The 27,500-nt window shown below is 37.6% G+C and overlaps 1 protein-coding gene across 5 annotated transcripts; it reads left to right on the top strand.

Annotated features, from left to right (window-relative positions):
- Positions 1-12,478: 12,478 nt before the first annotated feature.
- Positions 12,479-25,830, top strand: LOC123518082. 5 transcript variants are annotated; one of them, XM_045278688.1, is made up of 6 exons: positions 12,479-12,629; positions 13,217-13,349; positions 14,306-14,454; positions 15,699-16,543; positions 23,474-23,582; positions 23,730-24,077. In XM_045278688.1, exons 1-4 carry the CDS (start codon positions 12,504-12,506, stop codon positions 15,927-15,929), a joined length of 639 nt encoding a protein of 212 aa, XP_045134623.1. In that variant the 5' UTR covers positions 12,479-12,503; the 3' UTR covers positions 15,930-16,543; positions 23,474-23,582; positions 23,730-24,077. The 5 variants fall into 5 exon arrangements, with proteins under 5 accessions (XP_045134623.1, XP_045134621.1, XP_045134622.1 ...); XM_045278686.1 differs by lacking the exons at positions 23,474-23,582; positions 23,730-24,077 and adding an exon at positions 25,236-25,298; XM_045278687.1 differs by having other exon boundaries at positions 23,474-24,077.
- The last annotated feature ends 1,670 nt before the right edge of the window (positions 25,831-27,500 follow it).

Raw genomic sequence — 27,500 nt, 5'->3', positions numbered from 1 at the left:
ATCCTGATTAAATCTTGATTCAGAGGTTTGCAGTCTAATTTTTTTTTACTTTTCTTATTATCTTAATATCATCATGTCATATAGCAAACGTAGCTGGTGCTAGTTCCGACTCTTGTGGGACTACTTATTATTGTTCTCAAAATGTTGCCTCTGACTACTGTTCTCACTTCTTTGTCTGTCAGAAAGTCAATCATTCATTCTAATATAAATCTTCCAGTTCTCTTATATTTTCTAATTTCCATATTGACTTTTTACAGCACCATATTGAAAGTTTTTTTTAGGTCAAATTATATGCAATCAGGCCATCCACCTTTCTTGCATGTTCCTCACTCTGTAGTAAATTTGCTACACAAAATCCAAACCATCTGTTATCACATTGTTGTCTTCTAGGTATTTCACCCATCTGTTCTTGATGATCCTTTCACAGATTTTCACTACTGCACTTGTCTATAGTTTAATGAATCTTCTTTACTTCAGGTCTTGTAAATTGGGGGAATCTGCCTGTTTTTAATCTCTGGGTACTCAACCTTCCAACAGGATGGTGCTGATATATTGCACACCACCTTTGCAAGTTATGGGCTACACTATTTCAGGATCCAGTTTGATAACCCATAGCAGTACCCATTGCTTTCCTTACTGCTAGTAGTCATGATAGCCTGACATAGCTAAGGTTGGCATATCGAGTCTCACTTTGGCTCATGAGTTTAAGCTGTTTACTGGGAGGTTAATGCTGTGTTTTGGGTACCATAGCAGAGAGTTGGGTTCACTTGGCCGACATCCTGGAGAGCATCAGATGCAATGGATGACATAAATCCAATGAACTTTAACTGTAACTTTTTAGAAGTTTTCTAACATATTCTTAATTCTTACTCTTGATGTTACAATTTCTTTCAGACCACATCCATTTTACATCATTATCCTTTCTACCTTGAAATATTCTTTTGAAGTAAACACTAAGCGGAAGAATCTGTTGAAAACATGTGTGTGTGTGTGTGTGTGTGTGTGTGTGTGTGTGTGTGTGTGTGTGTGTGTGTGTGTGTGTGTGTATTTACCTAGTTGTAACATACAGGAAAACAGCTATGCTTGTGCTGTCCTGTCTCCATATCTATGCAAATTCAACATTTCTTTGAACTTATTGATTGCCCTTGCTTTTACAACTCTTTTATCTAAACCATTCCACAACTCTAAACATCTTTGTGGAAAGCTGAACTTCTTGATTTCTCTCCTGTAGTTGTCCTTTCTTAATTTCTTTCCATATCCTCTTGTGTCACTGTTGTTCCAGATTAGTAAGTCTTCTCTATCTAATTTTTCCAGTCCATTCATCGCTCTGTACACTGCTATTAAATCTCCTCTTTCCCTTCTCTGTTCTAAGGTTGTAAAACCTAATATTTGAAGTCTTTCCTCATATGACCATTCACTTAAACTTGGGGGAAGCTTTCTTGCTGTCCTCTGTATTCTCTCTAGTTTCCTTATGTGTTTCTTTTTGTTCAGTGACCATACTGTAGACGCACATTCTAATTTTGGGTGTATTAGAGTCAATTTTTTTTTTTTTATCATATCTTCATCTATGTAAGTTAATGCCACCTTTATATTTCTCTAATGTTCATAGGCATTTCCTGTAATTCTATTGTGCTTTTCTAGTGACAAGCTATCCACAATGGTTACTCCTAGGTCTGTTTTTTCAGACTTCTTAATGTGTTCATTCCTCACTAAGTAAACTCCCTTCAGCCTTCTTCTGTTCATTCCAAATTCTAATACGCTGCACTTTTTTTGCATTAAATTCCATTTCCAATGTGAGTGATCACTCTGCTATTTTATCCAAGTCTTGTTGTAGCACCTCACAATCTTTTTCTTCTATTCACCCTCCTAATTAATTTAGCATCATCTGCAAACAGAATGATGTAACTGTCTATATTTTCTGGGGCATCGTTCACATATACCACAAACAGTTAATACTGACCCATGGAACTCCACTTGAAACTCTTTTCCAGGCCGATTTTTCATCTGTTATAATTGTTCTCATTTCTCTGTCTTATAAAAAGTCAGCCATCCATTTCAGAAGTCCTCCCTTTAGTCCTCAATTTTGTTCAAGTTTTTACAGTGACCTTTAGTGCGGGACCTTATCAAATGCCCTCTTTATATCAAAATATATGCAGTTTACCCAGCCATCCCTTTCTTGCACCATGTCAACCACTCTTGAGTAAAGGCTTATTAAATTTGTGACCCATGATCTTCCTCTTATGAATCCATACTGTCTATCTGTCAACGTACCTTTCTCCTCCAGATGTGTGTGTGTGTGTGTGTGTGTGTATTCACCTAGTTGTATTCACCTAGTTGTAATTTTACAGGGCCTGGGTATCATACTCGTGTGGCCCCGTCTCCATATCTACACACATCCAACTTTCCTTTAAAACTATGCACACTCCTTGCTGACACCACCTCCTCACTCAAACCATTCCACACCTCCACACATCTTTGTGGGAAACTATATTTTTTCACATCCTTCAAGCATATTCCCTTGGCTATCTTTTTACTATGCGATCTATTTAAGTTTTCCTCTCTCAACATCATTTGCTCATTATCCACTTCATCCAGTCCATTCAACAGTTTATAAACCTGTATTAAATCTCCTCTTTCTCTTCTTTGTTCCAAGGTAGGCAAATTCATTTCTTTTAATCTCTCCTCATAGGTCATTTCTGCCAATTCCGGAACCATTTTTGTTGCCATTCTCTGCAATCTCTCCAACTTCCTTATATGCTTCTTTTTATAAGGGGACCAAACCACTCCAGCATATTCCAATCTTGGTCTAATTACCATACTAATTAATTTCTTCATCATATCTTTATCCATATAATGGAAGGCTAATCCAATATTTTTTATCAAATTATACGTTTCTCCAAACATCAATATGAACCTCAAACTGCCCATGGTCTTGTATTATCACTCCCAAATCCTTTTCCTTTTCCACCTTTTTCAACACTACTTCTTCACCCATCTTATATGACCCTCTTGGCCGTCTTCCACTCTTTCCCATCTCCATCACATGACTTTTGCTCAGATTAAATTCCATTTGCCACCTCTTGCTCCACTCCCAAATCTTATCCAGGTCTGCCTGTAAAATTTCACAATCTTCTTCACTCTTCACACACCTACACAACTTCGCATCATCCGCAAACAAATTAATATAACTGTTTACTCCCTCTGGCATGTCATTTATATATACCAGGAAAAGTATTGGTGCCAGCACTGAGCCTTGTGGGACTCTACTCTCCACCACCAACCAGTCCTTGCATCCCTTATTACCGTTCTCATCTCCCTCCATCTCAAGTAGTTTTCCATCCACTTTAACACTTTTCCTTTCAGTCCTCCATAAATCTCTACTTTCCATAACAGTCTCTCGTGAGGTACCTTGTCAAAAGCTTTCTTTAAATCCAAATATACACAGTCCATCCATCCTCTCTCTCTTGTATTTTGTCAACCACTCTTGAATAAAAGCTCAGTAGATTTGTTACACATGACCTCCCTTTCCTGAAGCCAAATTGATGATCCGATAATAACTTATGATCCTCCAGGAACCGTATCCAATATTTCTTTATCACCCTCTCACAAATCTTACCGACCACACTTGTTAGAGACACAGGTCTATAGTTAAGAGGCTCTTCCTTACTGCCTCCCTTATAAATGGGCACCACTTCAGCTCTCTTCCACTCTACTGGTACTTCCCTGTTTCTAATGAGCACCTTATAATATCATATAATGGATCAATCAATTCTTCTCTACACTCCTTCAATAATTTTCCTGAAACTTCATCTGGTCCCATCGCTTTATCATCTTTAAGTTCCTCCAACATTTTATATAACTCCTTTTAGGTATCTTAATGTCCTCCATGTGCACATTTCCTTGTACATTCTGTGGCTTTACAAACATTGTTTCTTTAGTAAATACTTGCTGAAACCTATTATTTAGCAATTCCGCTATATTCTTAGGGTCATCTACTATCCCTTGCTCTCCTTTTAATCTTTCAATGGACTCTCTCTTTTAAGTTTACCATTTATGAACCTGTAAAACAATTTTGGATGTTCCTTACTCTTGTCTACAATATCTTTTCAAATTTTCTTTCTTCCTCCTCCTTACCCTCACATACTCATTTCTTGCCACTCTATAATTCTCCTTATTTAGTATATTCCTGCTCTTTTCCATCTTTTCCAAGCCACATCTCTCTTTTCCTTAGCCTTAACACAAGTTGCATTAAACCAATCCTTTCTTCCTTCCTCTCTTGGTTTATACTTTGGTACAAATTTCATAACTCCTTCTTTATAATATTTCATAAAAATCTCATATTTCTTTTGCACTTCTCTGATTTGTAACATCTCCTCCCAATCTAATTTTCTGAAATAATTTTTCAAACTTTCTGTGTCCATCTTTCTATAATTCAATCTACCACTCCTGTATGTCTCGTCCTTCCTTCGCTGTGTTGTTGCCATCTGCGTTTCCATAACCACATGATCACTCTTTCCCAAAGGACACTTGTATTGTATATCTCCACTATCAACAGTGGTGTTCCACAGGGTTCTGTCCTATCACCCACTCTCTTTCTATTATTCATCAATGATCTCTAAATCTGACTCATGCCCTATCCACTCCATCTGATGATCCACCTTCATTTTCAACACTTCAACAGACCCCAACCCAACAACAATTAAATCTCCAGATATACGCCTAATTCTGATCTTTCACTTGTTTCTGATTCAGAAAACCTGGTTTTGTTCAATGCCTCACTCAATTTCTACAACTATCTACTCGACATAACCTTCCAGACAATATCCTCTCTTCTTCAATAACATAACTTCCTCTCCTCTACATTAAACACACTTCTATCCTTCATATCTAAACTGGAAATTTCACATCTTACTCTTGCTAAATCAGCTTCCAAGAATTATGTCCTTATCTTCTCCATTTTCTCTCCCTCCCATCTTGCTATGTACATCCATCCTGTATAGTTTCTCTCATGTCTATCCACACACACACTTTACTAAACAGGTGGAATCTAAAGCTTTTCGTCTTATCAACTCTTCTCCTCTAACTACTTCTTGATTCTTTAAGTCACCCAAATTTCATCTTTATCTGTCTTCTACCGCTTTTTTCATCTTCTGCTCTTCTGAACTTCTAACTCTTCCTTCTCCTCGGCCTCTCACAATCTCTACTTCTTCTCATCCCTATTCTGTCCATCTTCCTAATGCAAATTCCAGTATCTTCACTCCTTCATTCCCTCACTTAAACTCTGGAACTCTCTACCTGTTCTGTATTTCACCTCTATGACTTAAACTCTTTATTCAAGACACCTCTTCTTAACTGGACCCTCCTTTTAGATTTTTTGTTTTTCTCTTTCTCTACTTTCCTCTCAACACCTCAACCACATTTTTTTTTCCAACACTTTGTTTTCCTTCATCTTGTAATGTCATACACTTTCTTGTTAACACCAAATCCAGTCTCCTTCATCATCTCTATTCTAGTATTTTCCTTCACCCTCTGTTCCATCATATTTTCCATCATTAGATTAAATCTCTCTCCCATGCTTCTTCTCCAACACCACTTACTAGATTTTCCCAATCCACCTCCTTACAATTAAAATCTCCTACTAGTATCACCTTTCTTTTTCCAGATAATACACTTTCCAAACTCTGTAAAGTATCCTTGATCATATTGTCGTATTCCTTAATGTCCAAGAATTTGTTTTAATCTTCACCATGATTATTAATTCTTTTCCATCACTTTTTATCCTTATGCTTATCACTTCTCTTGTTCTTCCCATACCAAACCTTATCCACATTTATTTATTTCTTGTCATAATCATAACTCCTCTTCCACCTTTACTCTCCCTATCCTTTCTCCATATATTATATTTATTATCCAAATTTATCTTTGCTTTTTCATGCAATTTTGTCTCAGTCAAACACACGATATCAGGCTTCTCCACTATCATATTTGTCTTGCAATTCCAATCTACTTGACAGTATCCCATCTATATTAGTATACATTACGGTCCACCCACTGCTCCCTCTAGGGGTTCCTCCGTATTCCTTCTTTCCACATACCACTTTCTGACTCTCTCTCCTATAACTCTCCACTTTTTCTCTTTCCTCCTCAGACCGCTCATCATTTGTGTGTGTGTGTGTGTGTGTGTGTGTGTATTTACCTAATTGTATTTACCTAATTGTAACATACGGGAAAAGAGCTATGCTCGTGTTGTCCCGTCTCCATATCTATTAATGTCCAGCTTTTTCTTAAAATCATGAATATTCCTTGCGTTGACCACTTCCACGTCTAAACTATTCCATGCTTCCACCCTTCTATGAGGAAGCTATATTTTTCACATCTCTCCTATAAGTGGCCATTTTAGTTTTTCCCATGCCCTCTCGACATTCTTCCATTCCACATACACAGATCTTCCCTATCCATTTTTCCATGCCAATCATCACTCTGTATATTGCTATCAGGTCTCCCTTTCTCTTCTGTTTTCCAGGGTTGGAAGTTGCATTCTTTTCAGTCTGTCTTCATAAGTCAAATCTCTTAAGTCAGGCACCATTTTGTTGCAGCCCTCTGTACTTTCTCTAGTTTCCTTATGTGTTTCTTTAAGTTCGAGCCCACTGTATTGTTGCATATTCAAGCCTCGGTCTTATCATTGCAGTAATTATTTTCTTCATCATTTCTTCATCTAGATATCTGAACGCCACTCTTATGTTCCTCAATAAGTTCAATACTTCTCCAATTATTTTGTTTATATGTCTCTCTGGCGATAGGTCATTGGTAATTGTCACCCCAAGGTCTTTTTCTTCATGACTGGTTTTATGTCTTCATTTCCTATCTTGTACATACTCCTGATTCTTCTTTCACTCTTGCCAAACTCTATTTTCTTGCATTTTGTCGTGTTGAACTCCATTTGCCATGTACAGCTCCATTTCCATATTCTGTCCAAGTCTTCCTGGAGTAGTTCGCAATCTTTGTCACATCTCACTTTTCTTAACAATTTTGCATCGTCTGCAAATAGGCTCACATAACTGGACACCCCATCCACCATGTCATTTATGTAGACTGCGAACATTACTGGTGCCAACACTGATCCCTGTGGAACTCCACTCTCCACCAATCCCCATTCTGATGGTCTGTCCTTAATTATTGTTCTCATTTCTCTTCCTACCAAAAGTCTTCCATCCATTTTAGTAAACTGCCATGCACTCCTCCTACCATTTCAAGTTTCCAGATCAGTCTCTGGTGTGGTACCTTATCAAAGGCCTTTTTTAAATCCAGATATATTCCATCAGCCCAACCATCTCTTTCCTGTATTACATCTATCACCCTCGAATAGTAACATATCAGGTTTGTCGTGCATGAACGCCCTTTTCTAAAACCAAATTGACACTCACAAAGTATGTCATTTTTCTCCAAGAAGTCTGTCCATCTATTCTTCACCACCCTCTCACACATCTTAGCTACCACACTTGTAAGTGACACTGGTCTATAGTTCAATGGGTCTCTCTTGTTACCTGATTTATAGATTGGGACAATGTTAGCTCTTTTCCAGTCTTGGGGCACTACGCCTTCCCTTAATGAGGCATCAATTACTTCACAAACTTTTTCTGCCAATTGCTCCCTGCATTCTCTTAAAATCCATCCTGATACCCCATCAGGTCCCACAGCTTTTCTCACTTCTAAACTCCCCATCATGTTCTTGATCTCCTCCACAGTTACTTGAAACTCCTTCATAATCCCTTTCTGTTCCATTACCAGTGGTTTGTCAAAAGCAGTCTCCTTTGTGAATACCTTCCGAAAGCATCCATTCATAGCCTCTGCCATTTCCCTGGGATCTTCACTGTATACTCCATTTACTTCTAAACTTTCAATACTTTCTCTATTTTTGATGTTGTTGTTCACATGTCTGTAAAAAGCCTTGGTTGGTCTTTACATTTATCAATTATATCCTTTTCTTGTTTCTTTCTTTCTTCTCTTCTAATCAACACATATTCATTTCTTGCTCTTTTGTAACTTTCCCACTGCTTAATCCGTCTTTTCCTTCTCCACCTCTTCCATGCATCCTCTTTTCTTGTTCTAGCCTTTTCACATCTATCGTTAAACCAGTCCTGCTTTCCAACTTCTCTATGTTGTCTTATTGGTACAAATTTTTCTCACCTTCTTTGTATATTTTTATAAATTCCTTCCACTTTTCATTTGCTCCTTAGCACTCTTGAATTTCATCAATTTGTCTCTTGAAAGAATTTCTTTAGGTTTCCAAAATCTGTCTTGGCATAATTCCATCTTCCCACTTTATATTCTTCATTTCTTCTAGATTTCTCTTCGTCTATCACCTTGAACTCCAAAACTGCATGATCACTCTTTGCTAAAGGGCACTCCACCCTCATCTCCTCAATGACCATTGGCTCTGTACTAAAGACCAAGTCCAGTCTTGACGATGCTCCCTCTCCTCCAAACCTAGTATCTTCTTTGACCCACTGAGTTAACACATTTTCCATTGCCAGTGTCAATAGTGTATTTCCCCATGTTGTCTCTGATCCTTCCATTGACCAGTCCTCCCAACACACCTCTTTACAATTAAAATCTCCCATCATTATAGTTCGTTCACAGCCACCCAACATTTCTTCCAGACATGTTCCTGTATCACTTATCATTTCTTCATATTCCTGTACTGACCATGCATTTGTCTTAGGTGGTACGTACACCACTATGTAGTGCCTCTTTTTTCCTTCATTAGTTTCTGCTCTGATCTTTAGCACTTCTGCCTTTCCCATACCTTTTTTCACTTGATCCACCTTTATATCTTTTTTAACCAGCAACATCACTCCTCCTCCCATCTTACCTACTCTATTTCTTTTCCAAACGTTATATTTCCTTCTCCAACCTTCATCAGGTCTTCTCCTCTCTCAGTTTTGTTTCAGTAAGACCCACAATATCTGGGTTCTTGTCCCTCAAGTAATCGTTGAGTTCTAAAATCCCCGATATCACTCCATTTATGTTGGAATACATTACATTTCGCTCATATGTAAGTTTCTTTAGTCCTTTCTTGCTGTACTTTTCTGGGTTATGAACCACTTCCTCAGTCTCATATCCAAGATTCTCCAGAAAAACTCTTTCTTCTCTTCTTCTGTCCTCTCTTAATTTTTTTTCAAAGCCTCCTTTCTCAACTCATTTAACATTTCTCTTTCCTTTTCACCGAGATCTCTTCTCAACCAAATCTTCCTTGTTGTTTCCTGCTGGGCTGTGTGTGTGTGTGTGTGTGTGTGTGTGTGTGTGTGTGTGTGTGTGTGTGTGTGTGTATTTACCTAATTGTATTTACCTAATTGTAACATACGGGAAAAGAGCTATGCTCGTGTTGTCCCGTCTCCATATCTATTAATGTCCAGCTTTTTCTTAAAATCATGAATATTCCTTGCGTTGACCACTTCCACGTCTAAACTATTCCATGCTTCCACCCTTCTATGAGGAAGCTATATTTTTCACATCTCTCCTATAAGTGGCCATTTTAGTTTTTCCCATGCCCTCTCGACATTCTTTCATTCCACATACACAGATCTTCCCTATCCATTTTTCCATGCCAATCATCACTCTGTATATTGCTATCAGGTCTCCCCTTTCTCTTCTGTTTTCCAGGGTCGGAAGTTGCATTCTTTTCAGTCTGTCTTCATAAGTCAAATCTCTTAAGTCAGGCACCATTTTGTTGCAGCCCTCTGTACTTTCTCTAGTTTCCTTATGTGTTTCTTTAAGTTCGAGCCCACTGTATTGTTGCATATTCAAGCCTCGGTCTTATCATTGCAGTAATTATTTTCTTCATCATTTCTTCATCTAAATATACGAACGCCACTCTTATGTTCCTCAATAAGTTCAATACTTCTCCAATTATTTTGTTTATATGTCTCTCTGGCGATAGGTCATTGGTAATTGTCACCCCAAGGTCTTTTTCTTCATGACTGGTTTTATGTCTTCATTTCCTATCTTGTACATACTCCTGATTCTTCTTTCACTCTTGCCAAACTCTATTTTCTTGCATTTTGTCGTGTTGAACTCCATTTGCCATGTACAGCTCCATTTCCATATTCTGTCCAAGTCTTCCTGGAGTAGTTCGCAATCTTTGTCACATCTCACTTTTCTTAACAATTTTGCATCGTCTGCAAATAGGCTCACATAACTGGACACCCCATCCACCATGTCATTTATGTAGACCGCGAACATTACTGGTGCCAACACTGATCCCTGTGGAACTCCACTCTCCACCAATCCCCATTCTGATGGTCTGTCCTTAATTATTGTTCTCATTTCTCTTCCTACCAAAAGTCTTCCATCCATTTTAGTAAACTGCCATGCACTCCTCCTACCATTTCAAGTTTCCAGATCAGTCTCCGGTGTGGTACCTTATCAAAGGCCTTTTTTAAATCCAGATATATTCCATCAGCCCAACCATCTCTTTCCTGTATTACATCTATCACCCTCGAATAGTAACATATCAGGTTTGTCGTGCATGAACGCCCTTTTCTAAAACCAAATTGACACTCACAAAGTATGTCATTTTCTCCAAGAAGTCTGTCCATCTATTCTTCACCACCCTCTCACACATCTTAGCTACCACACTTGTAAGTGACACTGGTCTATAGTTCAATGGGTCTCTCTTGTTACCTGATTTATAGATTGGGACAATGTTAGCTCTTTTCCAGTCTTGGGGCACTACACCTTCCCTTAATGAGGCATCAATTACTTCACAAACTTTTTCTGCCAGTTGCTCCTGCATTCTCTTAAAATCCATCCTGATACCCCATCAGGTCCCACAGCTTTTCTCACTTCTAAACTCCCCATCATGTTCTTGATCTCCTCCACAGTTACTTGAAACTCCTTCATAATCCCTTTCTGTTCCATTACCAGTGGTTTGTCAAAAGCAGTCTCCTTTGTGAATACCTTCCGAAAGCATCCATTCATAGCCTCTGCCATTTCCTGGGATCTTCACTGCATACTCCATTTACTTCTAAACTTTCAATACTTTCTCTATTTTTGATGTTGTTGTTCACATGTCTGTAAAAAGCCTTGGTTGGTCTTTACATTTATCAATTATATCCTTTTCTTGTTTCTTTCTTTCTTCTCTTCTAATCAACACATATTCATTTCTTGCTCTTTTGTAACTTTCCCACTGCTTAATCCGTCTTTTCCTTCTCCACCTCTTCCATGCATCCTCTTTTCTTGTTCTAGCCTTTTCACATCTATCGTTAAACCAGTCCTGCTTTCCAACTTCTCTATGTTGTCTTATTGGTACAAATTTTTCTCACCTTCTTTGTATATTTTTATAAATTCCTTCCACTTTTCATTTGCTCCTTAGCACTCTTGAATTTCATCCAATTTGTCTCTTGAAAGAATTTCTTTAGGTTTCCAAAATCTGTCTTGGCATAATTCCATCTTCCCACTTTATATTCTTCATTTCTTCTAGATTTCTCTTCATCTATCACCTTGAACTCCAAAACTGCATGATCACTCTTTGCTAAAGGGCACTCCACCCTCATCTCCTCAATGACCATTGGCTCTGTACTAAAGACCAAGTCCAGTCTTGACGATGCTCCTCTCCTCCAAACCTAGTATCTTCTTTGACCCACTGAGTTAACACATTTTCCATTGCCAGTGTCAATAGTGTATTTCCCCATGTTGTCTCTGATCCTTCCATTGACCAGTCCTCCCAACACACCTCTTTACAATTAAAATCTCCCATCATTATAGTTCGTTCACAGCCACCCAACATTTCTTCCAGACATGTTCCTGTATCACTTATCATTTCTTCATATTCCTGTACTGACCATGCATTTGTCTTAGGTGGTACGTACACCACTATGTAGTGCCTCTTTTTCCTTCATTAGTTTCTGCTCTGATCTTTAGCACTTCTGCCTTTCCCATACCTTCTTTCACTTGATCCACCTTTATATCTTTTTAACCAGCAACATCACTCCTCCTCCCATCTTACCTACTCTATTTCTTTTCCAAACATTATATTTCCTTCTCCAACCATCATCAGGTCTTCTCCCTCTCTCAGTTTTGTTTCAGTAAGACCCACAATATCTGGGTTCTTGTCCCTCAAGTAATCGTTGAGTTCTAAAATCCCGATATCACTCCATTTATGTTGGAATACATTACATTCCGCTCATACGTAAGTTTCTTTAGTCCTTTCTTGCTGTACTTTTCTGGGTTATGAACCACTTCCTCAGTCTCATATCCAAGATTCTCCAGAAAAACTCTTTCTTCTCCTCTTCTGTCCTCTCTTCATTTTTTTTCAAAGCCTCCTTTCTCAACTCATTTAACATTTCTCTTTCCTTTTCACGTGTGTGTGTGTGTGTGTGTTTTCTTAGCTATATGCCCTATGAGGCGATGTTGGCTAAGCATATGAATTACTTGGCATTGCAGTACTGTTATTATTGAATATAAAATTGTCAGTGATTTTATTGGTTATTGTTTTTCCTCTGATGCAGGTAATGAACAAGACCCATGCCCTTGTGCTTAAGACCATTGCTGGACAAAGAGAGGACATGCTGCACTCCATCCCACTATCTACCCTATCTGATGCCCTGACACTACGTGCACTGAACACTGTGAGTTTTCACTTTCCTAAGATGGCATCATTCTTGCATCATTTTTCCACAACTTTTCATAATTATACTTTACAGTATTACACTTCTCTTATCTACTAACCTCTTATTTCCCTCCAGTCTCCTCATTATCATCTTCAGTGGAATCAGCTCTTATTTTCACATTTCATGGTAATGCAGTTTACTTTTGGCAGCCAATAATACCAAAATACTCTTGGCCTGTCTGTCATGTACTTATATACCAATGATGCCAACCTGTGGGATAAAACTAACATCATACAAAATGGAGTGATCAATCTGAGCTGAAAATAAGGAAATTTCAAAAATTCAAAATTGGAAGCAGAAATCAAGGCCAGTCAGTTAAGAGCATTCATTCAAACAAACCCCTCTCTGCCCATTACATACATGGATGTTTGAGTTGTTTCAAAGGCCATTTACAATGGGGAAAGGGGAGGTGGACAGATGGAGTAGCTTGTTCAGTGAATGTCCAGAAATGACTTGCCTTGAATCCAGTTTCTAAGCAGGTGAAAAAATTATTATGGATTAAAAAATTGTAGTTATGGTATAATACAATTCTATGTTGGTAACAGGCAAAGATTGTGGCAAAGACACAGGCAGGGATGGCAGTGGTTGGGGCTGCTCACCACCTACTAGACAAGGCTAACACCATTGTGGACAACCTACTACCTGCAGAGAAGTGGGACCATGTTGTGCTAGACCATGGTGAGTATGTGGGGAATGAGAAGATCTACATTCTACTGTCAAAGATATGATAAAGAGAGTGAACAAAAGATGCAGAGATTTAATCAAGTAATTAAAGGCATTCCTGGTCATGAATTGACTGTTTTGAGGTGGCTGTTGAGATTACTAGATATACCTTTAAATGAGAAAGCTTTGCTTGTTATGAAAATGATTGTGCTAAGTGTAGGGATCTCTCTTGAATATTAAGAGTAAGGTTTATGGTAAAATAATGATTGAGATAATTAGAAATATGGTGCCAATTAGGTTATGAGAAAAGGATATACACATTAACCAGAAGTTTGCTATGAGACACATATGTGAAAGTATTTAGCAAAACATTAGGATCTTCATAGAGGAGTTCATGAAGTGTGAGAAATCAAGGAAGAATAGATAGAGAATAGCTGTAGACTCTTTTGACATTGCATGGCTTTTGAGTTAGATTATTAAGAGATGTTAAAAGTACATAGCTACATATAGTGAATGGTACAGTATATTGTTTAAGTACAGCTCTAACAAGGATGGATGATCTCCCATTGGTTACTTGATGTTTACAAGGATGATGCTACAAGGAAAGTGACTACAAGAATGTTAGAGATTTAAGTCTGAGATATGTCAATAGTAGAAAGAGGAATCTGAATCAGTGGCTATGGTGTCAGAGATTATTTTGGGAGATTAAAGGAATAATTTGTAGAAGAGTTTGGAAATGTGAAAGAAAAAAAGTAACATTAAAATAATGAGGCATATGAAGATAATAGATGACTGGATGAATAATGTCCTGAATGAAAAGTTGCTAGAGAAGATTGCATGTTGTTGTGGATAGTGGAATTGATGGAGAGATGAAATTTTGAGTGACTGATGCAATCAAAGCATAAGAAGGCTAAATACAGATTAGATGGAATGGACAAATTACACTGTTTGCTTGGCTGTGTGCTCTCCAGATGGACGTGGAGGAACATTTGGTGTAAGAATTGTGGTACTGAGAGACAAGTGTCGCAGAAGAGTGAAGGCCAAGATAAGTGATGGCCTCCAAGTTACTGCCAGTAAACCACTGAACCCTGACGACTTGGACATCACTCTGGGGCACTTGGTGAGTAGCTGCCTAGCCAAATGACATCAAGAAGGTACAACATTCATTCTTAACTAAACATTATTTGTCACTGTGTGTTAAAGAGCCTCTTTCAAATGTGGTGGTACTTCTGTAATCTTGTTAAGCTCTAAAATGCTAACACCAGATAAGCTGCCTATCCACAAATGAATAACTGCTGTCCCATGGAGGAAGAAAGGAACTACAAGAAAGAAAACAATGAAAATAAGAGGGAGGAGTTTGTGAAAATAAAGCTAATACACAAGATATATGTTACATAATCATGTCTAACAGTGGGGATCAGTTTGCCTCAAAGTCATACTATAACTTTGCTCACTTTGCTCATTTAATGCAGTGTTGCACATTGGTTGAAAGAGACATGCCATGTTGCTAATGGTCATCCATCTTCTCATTTGATAATGGTTAGCGCACAAACAAAGTTACCTACAAGCCTCTGGAAGTTCCACATCACTGATTGGTAAACACTACCCTGGTGTTAACTTGCAGAAGCTGTGGCTAACTTGACTGGAGAATTAGGCCTTATCACATGGGAGCATGGATGATTGGTGGCCACATACAGTAAGAAATGTATCTGTTTTATATAACAACACTTTATTCAAATAGTACTTATGTCTATTACCACTGGTCTTGTATGTGGTGCAGGTAAGGACAATTCTTTTTCATATACACATTGAGGCTTACACATATAGCCCTCACTACAAAAAAAAAATCCAGCTCATCGTCTCACAATGTAATTTTCAATTTTGACTAAAAAAAAGACTTCCAAATGACAAAATATGATACTGCACCCATTACTCTCCAATAAAAACTAATCATCTACACTTACACTCAAGCATGAATCAAGCATGAAAAGAAATGAATAATGAATCACATGAAAAGAAATTATAATTATTTAACTGGACAGTTATGCTAACATTTACTAAAACAGGAGGAGGGCTGGTCCCATATATCATGCTGCCAAATTTGTTGACATTTGCTGTATGTAGATGGGAAAGTATAGATGATGCATATTTTTCTTGATATGATAATAATTGACTGACCAGAAGTTCAAAACCAATAAAGATGGTAATCATACTTTAGTGTCCCTACACTTAATATATGTTGAATTATGCTTCCATACACTCACCAATAAAATATGATGCATGAAATTTACTGGCATCTTTGCTTTCTCTGTTGGTTGAAATACCACAATGATCTTAATAAATTAATTTTTTTCTCCTTTTCAGGTTGAACTTACACGTCGCTTGATAACTGACTGGCAGACAAATTTAAGCCAACAAATCTATGACAGCAGGATCTTTCAATACACTAAAACTTGTAGTACTGTTGCTCTGGAATGGATGAATGTCATTCTTTCAAATCTTCAAGCAAGGGCAGGGACAGTTTGGGCTTTGGTGATTGACAAGGCAGAAAGGTGCAAAGTATTCTGTTCTCAAGTCCAGCTGGACCAATGTTAAAATCTGGTATGGGAATGGCAAGTGATGCTGGGAAGAAGGGTATGGAGATGACAAAGAATGGAGTAGATATTGTGACTGCCGTGATGAGATATAACATCTTATTAATGAGAAGTACTATATTAGTTGTGGATGGGATGGTAAAAGGCAAGGTGAAAGAGGTGAAGCACTGGAGTGTGGATGTGACAGGGAGGATGGCTAAAAGAGGCAGCTTAGTAATCATTGGTGGAGTAAGTGCAACTAAAAATGCAATGACCACCACAACACAAGCTAGCCTTGCTACAGTAGCAATAATGTTTGGCATGGCACAGCATGTGACCACTGGTGTGATCAGCAAGGGTGGATCAATAAGAAGGCAGGGAGTGAACACAATTAGAAACATTTGGTGTGCTAACACTAGGATTCTGCTGAGAATCTGCACAATAAGTCAGAAATTCCTACCAGCAAGCAAGTACTTTCTCTACCTGAACTCACTGATTGGGGTTCCATATATTTGGATCAGTGATGCTTCCTGCCATGAGATGCAACAGCAACAGCAAGAGGTGCAGCATTCACAAGCTCCTAGCACCAATGTCATCTCTTCACAGAACACACAAGAAACACCACTCGTCTTAAAGGTTAGTCGTAACATGTCCATATCTTACTCATCTCAGGTCATATTAATGAATATAAACATTACTTAGAAGTTTATCCTTCTCTCTCTCTCTCTCTCTCTCTCTCTCTCTCTCTCTCTCTCTCTCTCTCTAAATGTTCAAAATTACCAATCTAGGGATGAATGTGAATTGAAGTCATCATGCATCATGCTTAAACCATGCTACAAACATATCTGCATGCAACCATTTATCATTTATTCCTTAAATTACCATAGCATTGCTTCATTAAAATCAAGGTTCATGAAAGAGCACCATGCACAGTAGCAGAATTATAAGCTAAAACTGATCTGTAATCACCAGAATGGTAGCTATGCACACAATGTTATGGCACTGTACACCACAGCTCCACTCTCCTGTAAATTGGCAGTGAATAATGAAATTTTCAAGAAGAGAGATTTCTGTAAGGGGAAAATGCATGAGAACATGATCCATTCTAAAGGCAAATAGTAAAAGAAATTTTACATTGGAGGAGTTAGATGAGAGATAAATGGCACAGATTTTTAATATTGTGATAGCAACAATAAATTCTTAGCAAGGAGGTGAAAAAAAATTTGTGAATATTCAAGAATGTAGGCAAAAGAGCAAGTTATATCATTGAATGTATAACGACAACAGCCAGCTTTCATTCAGGATTAAAGATTGAGAAAAGAGAAGGAAACAAAGAATAAGTTGTCAGTAGCCACAGGCTCTTGGGTTTTAGACAGTGAGGAATAGAAATGAATGAGATAATGTTCCACAGATTGGAAAAGGGAAAAAGTGTTGTGTTGATAGTGTAATGTAAAGATGGTGAGGTAGATGAAAAAATGAGACAGAAAGATGTGAGAGCTGGGTGTATCATAGGATTACTTGCAAAAATTATTAACAAAATTAGATTTATGTTTTAACATTCTTCTGCCAACTTTGAAAAGAGTATTCTCAAAGTAGATGCTGTAAACTATTCATCTGAAAGGGACTTGATGGGAGGATATGAACATGAGAATAGTGTGCAGCCTATATGGGTATCTGTGCAAATGGAAAGAAAGCTAGAATACTAGAATGTATGAAGAAAACTCCTTAATGTGGTTTTCCCATATTGAGGTAAAGAAAGAAAATTAAATAATGAGGATGTTTTCATGTGAAAAGAAAGAGTTAATAGTGAAGGAGGACCACTTTGAAAATGAAACAAGGGGTTCTACATGTCTACATTGATTGTCTCCACTAAGCACATACAGTATACATCAGGCTCATTTTCTATTAAACAATCACCTGTCTACAGTTTTATCTAACACTACTACATCAACAAGATAATACATTATTTTAAAAATCTTGTCTATCCTACTGTCATCTGCTTATCAGTCATTCCCCTATGGAACAGAACTCGTACTGACCAAGATCCATGACATATATACTAAATCTTGATACTCAGTCTGTCTTACCTTCGGGTAAGACTGACTGAGACCACGGCACTGACACATAGCACACTCGAGATCACAACCCTATGAGTTATATCTACATCCACTACCTACTTAATGCTAGGTGAACAGAAGTTACACATTCCCACATGTCAATATGTGAGTGGCAATGCTACCCATTTAAAGTAATGACAGAGCCCTCCTAGCCGTAGCACGTTCACAATAGTTGGCTGAGCAGTATCGGCTGACGGGTGATACTAACAGCTGGTTGGGAAAAATTAATGTAAACAAAATGCTACCCCACAAAATCTTCGGTAAAATTCTAGTTTATGCCCATACTCCCCACTCCACCAAGCTTGGGAACAGGTGGGAATGTGGGGTTTCGGGTGGGGAACATGAAATGCGTCGGATATGCATATTTTTTGCGTAACTAGGATGAGAAAAAAAAATGGCCATCCTAAACTCTACGGAAGATGCACTACAACTTTTGTAAATTAATTAATTTGTATAAATTCCATAGATTTGTAATAAATTTTAGCAAAGACGCTAACCTAACCTAACCTAACATAAATCTAACCAAACCTAACATAACATAACATAAATCTAACCTAACCTAACGTAATGTAAACCTTCATTAACCTAAACCTAACCTTACATAACGTAAACCTAAGGAAACCTGTAGTGAAAATTCCGTAGACGTTTTAATGGGAATTTTTTCCTCATTATGTAAAAATACGCATTTCCGACGCACCTCATGTTCCCCACCCGAAATCCCGCATTCCCACCTGTCCCCAAGCTTGTTGGGGGGTAGGGGAGAGAATGGGCAGAAACTAGAAATATACCAAATCTTCTTAAAAAGATTATGAACAATTGTGATCAAGTTAAAGTGTCACAAATATTCAATTATTACCTCCAACAAGACACTGCAGAGGGGGAAAGTCCTCGAAGCGTGGCAGCGATCTCATCGAAAATAACTCACGAAGGCTCTGTTGTATAAAATTCATGTCTCGGCTCCCAGACATGCTGTTTGTCCCTCACTAGCTCCAACATCTCCGCCTTTGGCCACATGATCAAACCTTCTTGAGTGCCTTCACTCACTAATTAACAGCTCACAATGTAAACAAATGCCACTCGCAGCTGGACAAGACCAACGTGTCGGTCTTGTTTTGCTGGGAGCAGCTCGATCCGCTACTGCTAGGCAGTGGGCAGTGCCGCAGTGGGACACCAAAATCTATTAGATACTTTTCGAAGGTAACATTGCCTATTGGCACCCAAGGATTCTATCTTGTATATTCATTGGTGGCACCCGCATATTTATACGTGGACCAGCTTGTTCATTCGCTTCGCCGCGCCCAAGACTGGAAACTGGGTTTTACCGGGTGTACTTGTACTACCACTTCAACACGGTGTGTGTGTGTGTGTGTGTTTTCACCAAAGTCCTTCTCAGTGTGAGCTTATTATTACCCATTTTTGGGTAAAGCTGTGACCTAACAAACCACGCACCCCATCTCCCTGGTCAGAGAAGACATTAATTGCCCTGCTTGTCAAAAGAAAAATCCCAGGGATGACCATCTCTATTGTGCGTGCGTGTGTGAATCAGGTCCGTTTCTAGCTATAGCCGGACTAGGTGATTACCTAGGCCACCCAGGGTCCCCGATGAAAAGATGAAATCTAGGGTCCCCCCTAAACAGCACATGGAAACTCTCACCCGCTCTTAGTCATGGGTGATTTTAATGGACATATGGGCTTCAAAGGGGAGCAAAAGGTGAATAGAAATGGAGAAATAATTTTGGAATTGATGGAAAAATATAGCTTGATAATGTTAAATGATAATTGCAAATGCACAGGAGAGTTCACATGGAGCAGAAGAAATGAACAAAGGAGTGTTATTGATTATGTATTGGTAACAAATCAAGTCTATAGGAAATTCAAGAGCATGCATATAGATGAGAAGAAGGAAATTTTTGACATGTCAGACCACAATCTAATTGAAGTGGAGCTAATAATAAAAGAGGAGAAGAAAAAAATTGAGAGAAAAGAGTGGGTTGTGAAGGAGTATTATAAAACAAACAAAAATTCCTTAGAAAGATTTCGGATGTGCATGGAAAGCCAGGCGCTAAATAAGGAAGTGGAGAACATTGAAAAATTGGAGTCACTAATAAAAGAAACAGCAGAGAAGGTGCTAAAAGGAAAATATAGGAGAAGAGGAGAAGAGGAGAAAAGAATAGCAAGAACACAGAGCCTGTATAGATAAATGATGTAATTAGGAAAGAAATAAAAGATAGGAGGAGATTAAATAGGATGAGGAGAAATGCAACAAATGAAGAAGAGAGGGAAAGGTGGAAGGACTTATACCTAAAGCAAAAAGAAAGGGTACATGTGCTAATAAAAAAAGATCTGTAAACAAGAAGAGAAAACAGTCAAAGAAATTAAGGAAAGCAAGGATGGAGGAAAGATGATGTGGGAGTACATTAAGAAGCTAAAAGGGGAAAAGATCAAGGAGAAAAATCCCCTAAAAATTTATGGAGAAGATGGGGTAGAACTGGAGCAGAAGGTTGGGAAGGAAGTAAAGAAATTCTGGAGCAACATATATAGAAAATATGAAAACAATATTGAAGAAATCTGGAATGTGAGGAAGAGAGAGGAGTATACAGGGGAGTATGAGAAAATTATCAAAGACATAGAAGAGAAACGATCAGTTAGGCTGAACGCAGTTGATGAACAAGGGACAGAAATGCAATATATACAGACTTGTGCAGTGGAGGTATGGGAACACATCGACATGGCAAGAAGGGTGACAGGAGGAGAGGTGCAATTACAACAGAACATTATCACAGAGGAAAGAGTGGCGAGGTGTCTGGGAAAATGAAGAGCAAACGAGCTGTGGGGACAGATAATATTAAAGGAGAAATGTACAAGGAGATAGGAAATAGCACAGTATTAAAGGAAATATTAGCAAAGGGAATGAAAAGTACATTAGAGTCAGGCCATGTACCACCAAGCTGGAAAGAATCAAGGACAGTGATGATCCCGAAAACAAGATGCCCAAAAGCCAAGGATTTGAGACCTATTGCTTTAACTAACGTTGAGTATAAACTAATGATGTCAATCATAAAAGATAGCTTAGAAGATCATATAACAAAGAACAGGTTAGGGAAAGAAACGCAAGGAGGTTTCACAGAACATAGTAGAATTGAAAATAACATTTTTGTTCTAAAATACTGCATACAAAAATCTTTCAAGATGAAAAAGACGTTGATTGTAAGTAACATCAATTGATTTTGCCAAAGCATATGATAGCATAAAGAGGGAGAAATTAATAGAAGTCCTGATGGAAACTAAAATAAACCCAAAATGTATTAATTTAATAGCCAATGTATATAACAATGATAAGACCAAAATTGACCTAGTAGAGGAAGAAAAGCTGGAAATAGACGTGACAAGCGGAATAAGGCAGGGATGCACAGTGTCTACCACTCTTTTCAAACTGACTACTTTTAAAATAATGCAACAAATAGAAGATTTAAACAAAGGCTACAGGGACGAGGAGTTTAATATAACATCGCTTTTCTTCGCTGACGATGGAATGTTGTTAACCAGCAGTGTGGAGGATACCAAACACGTAATAAAGAAAATGGAGGAGATAGGAAAAGAATTTGGGTTAGAAATAAACAAAGAGAAAAGTAGAATAATAATATTTAACATGAAGGTAAGACCAGAAAATATTGAAAATATAGAAGTAAAAGATAGATTTAGATATTTAGGAATCACTATAAATGACAGCATTAATTGCTTCAAAGTGCAGAAGGAGGAAATGTTAACAAAGGCGAGAAAGCTGGCCAATATGACGAGGAGCGTAATAGCGACAAGTTGCTCAAAACTACTCATTGGAAAAACTTTTGGAAGAGTGTGGCACTTCCTCCATTTTATATGGAAGTAGCATTATAGACCTTAATGAAATGGAAATTAGTAAGCTGCAGAGGATAGAAAATGGGGTTTTCCGGCAAATTTTAGGAGCACCAAGCTATACACCTATAGCAACCCTGAGGGGGGAAGTTGGAGCATCTAGTGTGAGTTCAAGAGTGAGGGAAGGGCAGCTAAAATATCTAAGATATCTACTGGTGGAAGGAAAAGACTTGGTGAGAAGGGTAGCAGAAGAGTTGGTGGAGAGTAGGCAAGGGAGATGGATAAAAAGAGTGGCACAGGAGCTAAAAGATCTGAGAGAATTAAGACTACTGAAAGGAAGCATACAAAATGAAACAAAGGAAAGTATATCAAGCATAATGAAAACTAGGGACACACAGGCATGGCGAGAAGCATTAAATGATAAAACTAGTGTAACTCTGTACAAAGAACACAGGAAGGAGATTGGAGGGCAAGATGAGGTATACACTAATGACATAGCATCAGATATCCTATTTAAATGTAGAACAAACACCCTAAAATTAAATGATAGGAAAAGATTTTCAAATGAAAGCACAGACTGTTGGCTGTGTAGTGGTGACAACGAAAATATAGCCCACTTCCTTCTCTGGTGCCCTGCCTATGCCACAGAAAGACAGAAAAATAAAACATTACAGCAGCCATATCAGGAAAATACTGAAAAATAATTGGGGATCTGCTTTTTAATAATACAGACATACAATAAACAAAAACAACTCTGCAAAAATTTTGGAATGTAAGACAAAAGAAGATCAAGAAAACAGAAGACGATAACAGAAACCAATAAGTGAAAGAAGAAAAGACCCCGACAGCAGAAAAATACGTCAGGGAGAGCCGATACAAAGGCATCTCTCCCGACCTATAACTCAACTCAACTCAACTCAACTCATCATCTTGCCTAAGGCCCCCACAAAGCTAGAAACGGCCCTTGTGTGAATGCTTGTTATGAAGAGGATAAAAAGATTCATACTTTATGTGGTGTTAACTGAAAACAAAGGGGTTCTCTACTTACCAAGAAGTGTAGTCTAGTGCTACCAGCATTATACCAATGCTCAAATATTATGATACTAAAAAATATACATATTATAAGAAATGAAGTATCAAAATACCATGTAAAATCTTTTGTTACCTCTGACCTTGACTTTTTTTTTTCCACAAATTAACTCAGCACCCGTCAATGCAGCAGTGCTCACTGTCTTCAAGAACCACTTCTGCAGTAGTCAAGCCGGTGGAAGACTTTCAGTCTCTCCTTTTTGGCACATACCATATGCCACCCAAGATATATTACAAGCTTTATTTTGGGGGCAAACTATAACATAGGTCTCTCAATAACCTATTGAACATTCAAAGTGGTAAAGATGAGATTGCAAGAAAATTCTAAGTAACTTAAGTAACAACTATGTTAATGGCAATAGTGACACCAGCAAACATGACAAGATTTTTTCTACTTCGTACTAATTGAAATGAGAGACCATATGCAGCTAAATCATATTTACTTTCTACAGTAATCTCTTAATCTAAATCATTCGTTTATGATAATGGTATCAAGAAACTTCTCCAGGATCTGAAGACTTGTGACCGTTGACTCTGAGGACCTGATCCAGCTGATAAATGGATTATATACTATGGAGCTGGTTCCCAAAAGACATCATCAATAAAACTGCTTATGGGTTTGTTACTGAGTTACATAAACATCTGGCAACATGAAATATTGAAATCCATGTTAATATTTTGGCCATTTTATAGAGGAACTTTTAAGTATTTATATTTAAGGAAAAAAAATATACTCGCATGTAATATTATACCTTTTCTTACAGAAAAATACTGAGATTGACACTGTAGATACCAGAAAGCACCTGTTTGGTCATGGCATGCTCACTTCCAATTCACAGTGGCCAGTATTAACTTTGATGGAATTAATAACATTGATTGAAAGCATCAGAAACCTTAAGTTTTAATTCAACAACTTAAACCGCATCCTAAAACATAAAAAAAAAAATAATAAAAGCAACGAATGAAGCAGCAGTCATATCTCGTGCTGCATTTTTTTTTTATTAATGTACCAAATTCCATCAAGCAGTTGAGTCAACAAAACATTTCACATTTCCTTAATGAACACTTATGAATATTATGTGCTAGATTATAAATAAAACATGCAAACGTTATTCAAGTTTTTACTTGCAACCCATATTTTTTCAGTGTTAATAACATGGACTTGTAGTTCATTATCATCATTGTCCTATAAAGAATATCCATTAATATTGTTCACACAATGCTGGCATATGGCATTTTCATGATACCCAAGATAATGTTTGAGTTTAATATGGATTATTCTGCTTTGATACCTGAAAATCCAATATGATACTTCTGGACATAATAATAATAATAAAAAAAAAAGATTATCATGATATAAAATATGTCAGTGGTTTATATACAAAATATACAAGTGGTTTATAAGCAGCCTTTGAGTGAGATGCCCGACACACACACACACACACACACACACACACACACACACACACACACACACACACACACACACACACACACACACACACACACACACACACACACACACACACACACACACACACACACACACACACACACTTCAAACAAATAGGACATGGATGGAAATTCAAAACAATTACTTGGAGGAGAGACAAGACTATCTTCCCTCAGAAAAGTCTAGATGCATAGGCTGGAGAAAGAAGTGGACTATGCAAGGAATATTCATGATTTTAAAGAAAAAAAAAATAGATAATAGATGAAGATGGGACAGTAACCCCTACAAGTATTGCTCTTTTCTGTATGTCACAAGTAGGAAAATACAACTAGATGAATATAAATAAATAAATAAGTAAATAAATAAATAAATAAATATATATATATATATATATATATATATATATATATATATATATATATATATATATATATATATATATATATATATATATATATATATATACATACATACATACATACATACATACATAGTACATACACACAAAATGAATAAATAAATAGACAAATAACTAAATGATATAAAAAAAAATAGAGAGATGCCTAAACAAAGAATCTTAAGTTTTTCAAACAAGAAACCATTGTCCGGCACCTCAGTGTATCAACTTTGATTATTCATATTACTTCACATACTGTATAAATTTTCAAAACTTTGTAGTCAGATAAAATAACTTAATACAACTTATATCTGTTTTTTTTTTTTTACTAATAACTAACGTTAACCAACCTTTAAGATAACTTTTACAAATGTGACAATAAAGGAATGGAAACAATGAATTTATCTTATTTCTTTCCAGTCACTAGAAGATGCATCAAAACTTATCGAGGAACAAATGAATATATTGCTACAATTAAAAGAAGAAAAAGAGGATGAGGAAAGGATGGAGAAAGAGAATGAAGAAGTGAAGGATGAGTTGAGGCAAATGAATGACAGCGACGAGGACGACAACGATGACAACGGACAATATTTGCCTTTCGAAGAAGAATATCTATAAAAACTAATCACAAACACCATTATCTTTTCATTATTTAACTATATATATAAGTTTTAGCTTGGTTATTCACAAATCATCTTTGTTTTTATATTTCCAATACCAATTCTCTTGTCTGCATGCCAGTCATACAGCCATTGAGAACATCATAGGTAAGATATTTTTCTGGTAAAATGATAAATTAAAGGAAACAAATGAAACCCTCCAGAGGAAATTATTGTAGCCATACACTAATCTAGGAATGTAAATTCAATTCGGGTATCATTAAGTATTGCAAAACTCTGTGTGTGTGTAATTCACCTCGGTCGTCTGCTGGTCACCCAGCCAGTCTTCAACATTACGGAGCGAACTCAGAGCTCACAGACCGATTTTCGGGTAGGAGTGAGACCACAACACACTCCACACACCGGGAAAGCGAGGCCACAACCCCTCGAGTTACATCCCGTACCTATTTACTGCTAGGTGAACAGGGGCCACACATTAAGAGGCTTGCCCATTTGCCTCGCCGCGCCGGGATTCGAACCCGTCCCTCTCGATTGTGAGTCGAGCGTGTGTGTGTGTGTGTGTGTGTGTGTGTGTGTGTGTGTGTGTGTGTGTGTGTGTGTTTACACATCATTAAATACTGCAAAACTCTGTGTGTAAGTAAGTAACTAAGTAAGAAAGTATAGTCTATTGCCATTTTTAGGGAATACAGGCAGATTTACAATCAAGAAATATGTCAGGCATGGTCTGTCGAGTCGAGTGAGAGCAAAAAAATAGTTTTACATAATATCTAGCCGAGTTAGAGAGTAATCCTATTTCATTATAATTGTTAACTTCATACAATGTGCTGTCACCAAAGTAGAAACCTAACTAATACATTCTATATCCTGATTGAGACACCATGTGTGTGTGTGTGTGTGTGTGTGTGTGTGTGTGTGTGTGTGTAGATACTCAGGTAGGAGGTGGCTTAGGCCACGTTTTGGGGTCCTGGGCTTGCACCCTTTCAGCTTCCCGCCGTACACAACACCAGGTCACCATTCCCGAGAGGCGGGACACAACCCCCGACTAATACCCACTCACTGCTGGGTGGACAGGGGCGCGGGTTTGAGGAGACCGCCCAATTTTCTCTCTGTGTGTGTGTGTGTGTGTGTGTGTGTGTGTGTGTGTGTGTGAAGTTAAGCTTCCATCGTAGAAACAGTGAAGTATGGAATGGACTGAAGAAGGAAGTAGTGTGCTAGAAATATTCACCACTATGTTAGTCAGTTCTAGGTAGCACTTGTCTTTCTGTAGGGAAAAGTGTAGGCTACCAATAAGGTCAACCATCTCCCGCTACTCTAGCTTTGTCTCTCCATGTCCCCTCTGTAACACAGCTGCATCTGTTCTTTCCACGGGATGGATCTATCGTTGTTTTCAAGTTGTGGCATCTTAGTAGTGTAGGTGAAGAGCTGTGTCTTGTACCGTCCTATCTGGATATCATTGTTGCTGTCATTGTCGTCGTTATTATTATTATTATTATTATTATTATTATTATTATTATTTATAATTATTATTATTGTTATTATTGTCATCATCATCATCATCATTACCATTATTATTATTATTATTATTATTATTATTATTATTATTATTATTATTATTATCATTATTACTATTATTATTACTATCATCATCATCATCATCATCACCACCATCATTATTATCTACATCTGCTTTAACTTTCTAAATTCCTCCATGGGCAATTTTTCAATGTGTGTGTGTGTGTGTGTGTGTGTGTGTGTGTGTGTGTGTGTGTGTGTGTGTGTGTGTGTGTGTGTGTGTGTGTGTGTGTGTGTGTGTGTGTGTGTGTGTGTGTGTGTGTGTGTGTGCACATCTACACGTATATTTATCTGGTATTTATCAAGCTCTCTCTATATTCATTCTTATCCAACCTCACTTAAAGTTTGAAGTTTTTGGCTGGACCACTACTTTCTGTGAATCATTTTGCTTTTCTATTCATATGTGGAAGATTATTTCTTTATGTTCCTTGTGTGTGTGTGTGTGTGTGTGTGTGTGTGTGTGTGTGTGTGTGTGTGTGTGTGTGTGTGTGTG

This window comes from Portunus trituberculatus, chromosome 43 (assembly GCF_017591435.1).
Source record: "Portunus trituberculatus isolate SZX2019 chromosome 43, ASM1759143v1, whole genome shotgun sequence".
In the NCBI taxonomy this organism is placed as follows: domain Eukaryota; kingdom Metazoa; phylum Arthropoda; class Malacostraca; order Decapoda; family Portunidae; genus Portunus; species Portunus trituberculatus.
The sequence above is the reverse complement of the archived record's forward strand: the minus strand, read 5'-3'. Positions and strand labels throughout refer to the sequence as shown.

Excerpts from the sequence above, each read along its gene's own strand:
- LOC123518082 (XM_045278683.1), top strand. The coding sequence starts at position 15,938 with ATGGGAATGGCAAGTGATGCTGGGAAGAAGGGTATGGAGATGACAAAG. Across the intron at positions 16,544-25,235 it reads AAACACCACTCGTCTTAAAG|TCACTAGAAGATGCATCAAA; the intron begins GTTAGTCGTAAC and ends ATTTCTTTCCAG.